Below are 8,493 nucleotides of genomic sequence, written 5' to 3'. Positions count from 1 at the left end.
TCAGTAAGGCTCTTCCTCCTCCGTCACTCAAGACAACACAACATTCACCATGTTTGAGATTTGCTGTCTGTATTCATCATTGATCATCAGTATTGATTACTCTACTTATTTTTCTTTCTCTCTCTCTCTCTCTCTCTCTCTCTCTCTCTCTCTCTCTGTAGATGGTAACCTGTATGCAGGAGTACATGTGGACTTCATGGGAACAGACCCAGCCATCTTTAGAACCATGGGGAGTAGACCAGCGATCCGAACAGAACAATACGATTCCAGATGGCTGAATGGTGCGTCTCAAATCTCATGTTATGTAAAGTACAAATTGAGTTGACAAGTTGACAGTGTAATGGATTATTATTATTATTTCTACTGAAAGCGGCGGTTGCTTTTCAGACATGTTTTGACAGTGTGTGCAAGCATACCCCTCTCCAATTACTTTTTGGATCACCTTGTCTCTCTTTAAACCACCTTGGATTCTCTCTCTCTCTCTCTCTCTCTCTCTCTCTCTCTCTCTCTCTCTCTCTCTCTCTGTCTCTCCTTTCAGAACCTGTTTTCACTCAGATCCACATGATTCCAGACAGTGCAGAGCGGAATGATGATAAGCTTTACTTTTTCTTCCGAGAGAAGACTTTGGATTCTGGGGGTGGGGCCAGCCCAAGTGTCTTGGCCCGGGTCGGACGAATATGTCTTGTAAGTGACAGTCACTACCTGCCTTCAAACGTTATAGCCGTGCATTCACAGATGATTATGGTGTTAAATAGACAGCAAATTTGTTTATCCAGAGTGTGTGTGTGTGTGTGTGTGTGTGTGTGTGTGTGTGTGTGTGTGTGTGTGTGTGTGTGTGTGTGTGTGTGTGTGTGTGTGTGTGTGTGTGTGTGTGTGTGTGTGTGTGTGTGTGTGCATATTTTGTAAGCTGATGCAGTTTGTGTAAACCAGTGTGTAAGAGTGAGTATACAGTATAGATACAGTATGTACATATGTGAATATTGTTATGTACCACCAGAATGACGAGGGTGGGCAGAAGTCTCTGGTGAACAAGTGGACCACTTTCCTAAAGGCTCGGCTGGTGTGCTCAGTCATAGGGGAGGATGAGGTGGAGACCTACTTCGATGAGCTGAGTGAGTCTACTTTTATTCCAATTAGCTTCTGTAGCTTCTCAAGCACCTGATCACAATAGCTTGTATCCCATGTAAACAGACAACACAAAGTTTTCATTTGGAATAGGGATGACAAAAAACCTGTCCCTGTAAACCCACCTAGTGAAGCAGAAGGATGTCCGATGGGTGATGAATTGAGAATGAAGTATTCCTATGAAATGTTTCAAAGATACTAAGATGATACATTACAGTAAGATGTATATTGGACTATGTATTAACAATACGTCATTTTGTAATTTAAAGTTTTGAGAATACATTAGGGATACTCTTTTATTTTGGCTTTTGAAAGATATGTAGGGTGCCACTGCCAGTGTTGGTGTGCTCAAAAGTACAAAAGACTGCATTTATGCTCTGTAAACCCCTTTGTTTCACTTCCCTCACTATGTGTGTGTGTATGTGTGTGTGTTTGTGAGTGTGGTGTGTGTGTGTGTGTGTGTGTGTGTGTGTGTTAGTGTGATGTGTAATGTGTGTGTGTGTGTGTGTGTGTGTGTGTGTATGTATGCCAGTGTGATGTGTCTTAAAGACCCAAAATGTGTAAATGTAAATGCTGTGTCCTCCTCTCAGGGGACGTTTTTATCCAGCCCACTCAGGACGAGCGAAACCCAGTGGTGTATGCCGTCTTCTCCACCGCAGGGTAGGGGCAAAAAACACTTCCTCTTTCTTTCTTCTTCTTCTCCTTCTTCACTCATCCTCTGTTCTTTCTCGCTGTTCTTGTAGCATCTGTTACTGTAGTTGACTAAGCCCTTTATCCACTGAGAAAGTCTGTGGGCACTTTCATGTTATATTAATAATACAGTATTAAAAGAGTGTAGGCGTGCGAAAGAGAGTGATAGAAAGTAACATTCCTTTCTTCTCCACTCCTCTCCTCTCATCTTCTTTCCTCCCTCTCTTCTCCTCTCCTGCCCTCTTGTCATCCCTCATTTCTCCTCTCCTCATCCCTCTTCTCCTTGTCTCTCCTCTCCTCTCATCTTCTCTCCTCCCTCTCTTCCTCTCTTCTCTCAGCTCTGTGTTCAAAGGCTCAGCTGTCTGTGTCTACTCCATGTCTGATATCCGAAACGTCTTTAATGGACCCTTCGCCCACAAGCACGGCCACAACTACCAGTGGACAGCCTACACGGGCAAGATCCCTTACCCCCGGCCTGGCACAGTGAGTACCCCCCCCCCCCTGGCCCCCTGTTGTTTAGGCGCCTGGAGCAGTGGTTTTAATAGTTAATAAGGTGCTCACTTTTTATGTTCAACACTCGCACGCTATTTTCAGACCCCTGTTCATTCTCTCTGTGGTCTCCTTCACTTAGAAAGAGTGAAAACCCACTGCTGTGCATTGTTAACTTCTCACTTTCTTCTTTCTTTTTCTCCCTCTCTCTGTCTCTTTCTCTTTCTCTCTCTCTCTTTCATTCTCTCTCTCTCTCCAGTGTCCTGGGGGAACCTTCACTCCCGGCCTGCGCTCTACTAAGGAGTTCTCAGACGAGGCGGTGAACTTCATCCGCAGCCACCCCCTCATGTACCACCCAGTGTACCCCATCCACAAGCGCCCCCTGGTGGTCAGAACCGGAGTGGACTACCGCTTCACCACCATCGCTGTGGACCAGGTGGACGCAGTGGATGGCAGATATGAGGTGCTGTTCCTGGGAACAGGTGAGCAGCTTGTTTGTGTTTGTGTGTGTGTGTGTGTGTGCGAGTCTGTGTGTTTGTGTGACTGTGTGTGTGTGAGTGTGTGTGTGTGTGTGTGTGAGTGAGTGTGTGTATGTTAAAAAGGAACACAATTAAAAGAGCGCAATATGAAAGCAATTGATCAGTGTGTTGAAGCTTAACAGCAGTTAGAAAGTCTACTGTCTTCACCAAGCCATAAAATACCTATAACACATAACACTAGAGCTTTGCTGTCAAACCTCATGAGTACCTCTGCAGTACAGAATCCATCTTGGACAAGCATTCTTCCCTCCTTTGCACCCATCTCCAGTTTAACAACAACACATTACATTACATTAGTCTAGGTCTAGGTACCCAAAGTGCATTATAGTAAAGTGGGGGTCATCACTTCAACCACCACCATTGTAAGTGATAAATTTGTCTCCTTGCCCTGTGTGCAGACCAAGGGACAGTGCAGAAGGTCATCGTGCTGCCCAAAGATCCCAGCACCATGGAAGAGCTCACTCTGGAGGAAGTGGAAGTCTTCAGGGTAACATTTCCATCAGCCATTATATAACACATTCATAAATTGCTGTAAGGTATTCATAATGCTTCATAGTTATTGACATAATGTCTATATGACCATTCAAAATGTGTCATGACTGTACTCATAAAGCATTGCAGTGTTGTAACATAAGACCTTACAGTCTGAAGTATCATAATGCATTATAAAGCATATTATAAACTTATACAATAACTAGATTAGTGCCAGACATTATGAAGCTTTATGAATGCTTTATAACCCTTGCTGAATTTGCTATATGGATACAGGGTTCATAGAAGTGTATAATTAACATAATACATATTCATTCCTGAAAACAAAAGCAAAAATGCCACAATTGATGCAGTAGCTGCCATTACTATGTGCCTTCACAGACACCTGCTCCGGTCAAAACCATGAAGATCTCAGCCAAAAGGGTAAGTGTAGTAATGTACTTGAGTGTAGTAATGCACTTGATATTATGACATGATATTAGGTGGCAAAGTAATGTTAACACACTCATCGTGTGTCATACCCACATGGTTATTGCTTTTATCAGACACTTTTGTCCGAAGCGACTTACAGAGTATGAACATTACAATGAACATGAACATTATAAACATTACAATTGTTAAAATGAACAGTTGGTAAGCCTGCGTTAAGCAAAATAGTAATGACAATAATATAAATAAGAGTAATATACTATTGATAATAATATATTATTAGGGGCAGCCGTGGCCTACTGGTTAGCACTTCGGACTTGTAACCGGAGGGCCCCGACCAGTAGGCACGGCTGAAGTGCCCTTGAGCAAGGCACCTAACCCTTCACTGCTCCCCGAGCGCCGCTGTTGTTGCAGGCAGCTCACTGCGCCGGGATTAGTGTGTGCTTCACCTCACTGTGTGTTCACTGTGTGCTGAGTGTGTTTCACTAATTCACGGATTGGGATAAATGCAGAGAGCAAATTTCCCTCACGGGATCAAAAGAGTATATATACTATACTTACTATATTATAATAACATGGAGTAATGACCTTTCCTGTCTCTGTCATACAGCAACAGTTGTACGTGTCATCGGACGCTGGTCTTACCCAGGTTTCTTTGCACCGCTGTGGGGTTTATGGGAAGGCGTGCTCGGACTGCTGTCTGGCACGCGACCCCTACTGCGCCTGGGACGGCGAGAACTGCACCCCCTTCACGCAGGCCACCAAAAGGTCAGCAAAGGTCAAAGGGCAATACTTTTACAGAATAAAAATATGTTACATTCTATGGGTCTTAAGCAAAATAAATACTGAAAATACAAAATCAGATCTGGTTTAATAACTATTTTATGATAAGAGTCAGATGTAATAATGATAATGTACGAAATACTCACTTTAGCCATAACATTTTTTTTAAATACAGTTCAAAAGTTCAAAACAATTGTTTTTGATATTTTATATCTGGAGAGTCTGTCGACTTCCTGCAATACTAGCCATGTAGTTGAGCTAAGTAGGGAAATTACCAATTTTAAGTTTTAGGTAGAACCAATACATGATAGGACTTCTCTCTCTGTCCTGCAGGCGGAGTAGAAGGCAGGACATCAGGCATGGTGATCCTCTGCGTCAGTGCCGAGGATTCAACGCTAAAGGTGAGAAACCGCCTCAGTCTATTTCTGTCTTTCAAAGGTGCAAAGCAATAGAGTCTATTTCTGTCTTTCCGTTTACTTTCTCATTTCTCTCAATAATCTCACTTTCATTCCTAAATTTATCATCTTTAAATCTCACTTCTCTTTCATTTGAAGAGTCACTTTGAATAGGCAACATCGCTTCACCACATGTCACCCCTTGAGTATTTTAAGACATCGTATTTTACAGTTGTCGTTATCATCCATATATGAGTTCATATAGGTTCTACCAGTTTGACCATTTCAACAAGTTCTCTCAATGACGCTCTGAACATAGAGTAAATAAAAGAAAATCCTGCGTTTCTCTTCCTGTTTTGGTATCTATCAACTCAAAAAGGCTGACTGTGTGTTGTCTGGCTGTGCATTCAGTGTCGACTGTATCTTGTGTTATGTGGCTGTGCGTTCAGTGTCGACTGTATCTAGTGTTTTGTGGCTGTTCGTGTCGACTGTATCTTGTGTTTTGTGGCTGTGCATGTCGACTGTATCTAGTGTTTTGTGGCTGTTCGTGCAGTGTCGACCGTATCTTGTGTTTTGTGGCTGTTCGTGCAGTGTCGACTGTATCTTGTGTTTTGTGGCTGTTCGTGTCGACTGTATCTTCTGTTTTGTGGCTGTTCGTGCAGTGTCGACTGTATCTTGTGTTTTGTGGCTGTTCGTTCAGGGTCGACTGTATCTAGTGTTTTGTGGCTGTGCGTGCAGTGTTGACTGTATCTTGTGTTATGTGGCTGTGTTATCAGTGGAGAAACGTCTGAAGGAGATTGTGCAGTTTGGAGTGGAGGGCAGCAGCACCTTCCTGGAGTGCCAGCCCCGCTCCCCTCAGGCCTCCATCAAATGGCTCTTTCAGACCGACGGCAAGAGGAAAGCGGTAAGCAGCAGGACAGCTCACACATTCTGCTCTTTAGATTATTGATAAACCAGCTTATTGGCAATTAATCACTAGCATCCTTATACAAAAATCACTGGTCCTAAAATATTTGTATTTCTATTTTATGTGTATGTTATTGTATGTACTGTGTGTACTGTGTCTAGAATTACATTGCATCGGATATGTTTTAAATCTGTCTTACCTGTAATTCACCTCCACCCCCTCCTCCTTCTCCTCCTCCACCACTTCCTCCTTCCCTTGCTCATTGTTGCAGTTGAGCCGAGACCGTGAGGTGCTGAAGACTCCGCACGGCATTCTGCTGAAGTCTCTGTCGCAGGCCGACGCCGGGCTCTACCACTGCCTGGCCACCGAGAACAACTTCAAGCACACCATCGCCCGCGTCTCCCTGCGCATCCTCGACCGGCAGATCGCCGTGGCACTCACCTCACCCGACGACGATGAGGAGGGCAACGTCAACGACGAGCACAAGGTGCGACAACAACACGGGCACCAGGACAGAGACAGGGACCCTTCTTCCCAGGGGCAGCCTGCCGCAGCCCAGCCGTGGCCCAGCGACCCCCTGCCCTCACAGCCGGAGGTCAGGCTCATCCACCAGTACTGCCAGTCTTACTGGGAGCAGCTGGGAGCCCAGCAGCAGAAGAATAAGCTGAAGAGCCGCAGACACACAGAGAACCAGGCGTCCAGTGGAGGATGAGGAGGAAGAGGAAGGAAGGAAGAGGAGCAGGAGGAGGAGGGAGAGGGCTGTCTCATCACTCGCTCACTTTTTTACACCCCATATGTTCAGTTGTTCATTCTCGAGTCCCGTCTAAGGCTGCTGGGTTGTGGAGTCGAAAACCTCCCTTTCATCCCGCTGAACATTCTCTCCATTTGTCTGTCCACCAGTCATTCTTTTCTCCCTCCCTCTTCTCTGGACTGTGTATGAATGACTGTTGTTCTTGCCTATCTGCTAAGGAGACTGTTGCTTAGGTGAACTGGATAAACTGTGTCACAAGTGTCCCACACAGACAGACAGCGTTTGAAGGTGTTGGACAGTCATGCCACATCAGTGTGGGAAACTGCTCTGCCAATGCTGTGGAGACTCATTGGTAAGATTTTACACTGAGGTTTCACTAGTTAACATTGTTTAATACCATAGATAACATATCCAAGTCCACATGAACTGTTGAATCTACAGTATATGCAATATTAAATGCTACATGAGTTGGCATCAAGAAACCATTAATGTCAGCATTAACAGACAATAGGTAATATCGGTTACAGTGGTTAATGTAAACTGCTACATGTACTTAGTCTTAATTAAAGAAACCTCACTGTAAAACTGCAATTGGCTGAAGAAAACAGATTGTGGAAATCCTACCTGCTTCAATAGACTCACCAATGCTCACAAATATGTTCTGTCGTTGGAGTTATATGGGTGGCGGAGCTTCTCAGTGTTTGCAAATTATTCTGCAGTATTCAATCCCGATAAGAGAAAGTCACAAACTTTCGCCCAGTGTGGCAGAGCAGACAGAGAGCGAGATGCAACAGACATGTAGTGCTCATGCTCGAGGTTGCCAGACAGGTCTGAGGTTCACACTGATGGAAAAACTAGAATTTTATTTCTCTCTACCAGTGGGTATCACTGAGAAAACACATTACTGGAATTATTGCACCTTATTTTTTAACTGTGTTTAATTACCATGTTTCCCCAAATACCATTTAATCCCCATTAATATCATCAAACGCAAGATATATAGGATATGTAAGAGGATACTCCCATCTAAAATGTGACTAAATAGGCTAAAACAGATTATTATTATTATGTATTTGTGTGATTAGTATTTTGAGGAACTGTCCGGCTATCATACAATTCAGTTTTAAGAGGAAGCATACTTGAGGAACAAACCAGTGTTGGCCAGGCAAGCTTATAGTACTATCTGACAATTCATACTGTACATTACTATTTACCACTTTAACAATAACATATCTGTGTAAAGAAATGTGGTAAAAATGTATTTCTGCACATATTAACATTGAACCGTGTTCATTATGTTCATTATGTTCATCACCCCTCTGATTCCTGTATGCCACTCAGTATGGTGGGTATTTATTATGAGATTGTACATACTTTCTTCCTGTGAGATATTGTATGTGCTGCATATTGTTTGTGTGCTGCGTAGTGGTGAGGGGCATTGTCTTTTGCATGAGGTAAAGTTAAACTCTTAATGATATTTATTACCAGTGCCAGTCACATAATTGACCATACACTAGCTGTATAGAAAGTATAGGGCACAGACATCTGCGTTCATGTTGGTTGAGGTTGATACTCTGCCGATGCTCAAATGTTACATAAAGCTCTTTAATGAACAGTGGTTTAGATGCTGACTGACATTTTTCACGAATGTGGATGACAGCCACTCTGTAAAGACTTATAATATATAATAGTGGTATACAGAAGTAAGCTCACTAAAGACAACAGGTGTTACACTGGAGATGTTGTGAAAATTGCACAAAGGTTGTTGGTGATCTGTTTTATATTTTTGCGTTAACTGCATCCAGATCTTTAGTTGTGCTGAAATGTGTCCCTCTTGTTTTATATTGAAATTATCATTGTAACTAAATAAAATAAAGGAATTAAATGTTTGTT

At 43.2% G+C, this 8,493-nt stretch overlaps 1 protein-coding gene across 1 annotated transcript in view; it reads left to right on the top strand.

Moving 5' to 3' along the window:
* Positions 1-8,489, top strand: part of LOC143115071 (semaphorin-3F-like) — a 31,358-nt gene extending 22,869 nt beyond the window's left edge. Inside the window, exons 6-18 of the mRNA XM_076276935.1 lie at positions 1-3; positions 162-281; positions 539-684; positions 998-1,112; positions 1,716-1,785; positions 2,154-2,298; positions 2,564-2,786; positions 3,242-3,330; positions 3,717-3,758; positions 4,375-4,532; positions 4,881-4,948; positions 5,719-5,846; positions 6,121-8,489. The exon at positions 1-3 is cut by the window's left edge and continues 91 nt beyond it. Coding sequence (XP_076133050.1) covers positions 1-3; positions 162-281; positions 539-684; positions 998-1,112; positions 1,716-1,785; positions 2,154-2,298; positions 2,564-2,786; positions 3,242-3,330; positions 3,717-3,758; positions 4,375-4,532; positions 4,881-4,948; positions 5,719-5,846; positions 6,121-6,561 — 1,748 coding nt within the window. The 3' untranslated portion in view covers positions 6,562-8,489. The remainder of the gene's footprint in view (positions 4-161; positions 282-538; positions 685-997; positions 1,113-1,715; positions 1,786-2,153; positions 2,299-2,563; positions 2,787-3,241; positions 3,331-3,716; positions 3,759-4,374; positions 4,533-4,880; positions 4,949-5,718; positions 5,847-6,120) is intronic.
* The last annotated feature ends 4 nt before the right edge of the window (positions 8,490-8,493 follow it).

Source organism: Alosa pseudoharengus, unplaced genomic scaffold (genome assembly GCF_046254945.1).
Source record: "Alosa pseudoharengus isolate Yale_2024_CS ecotype anadromous, Long Island Sound unplaced genomic scaffold, YU_APseudo_1.1 YU_APseudo_1.1_scf_9, whole genome shotgun sequence".
Classification (NCBI taxonomy): domain Eukaryota; kingdom Metazoa; phylum Chordata; class Actinopteri; order Clupeiformes; family Clupeidae; genus Alosa; species Alosa pseudoharengus.
Note: the sequence above shows the minus strand (reverse complement) of the source record. Positions and strands in the feature narration are given on the sequence as shown.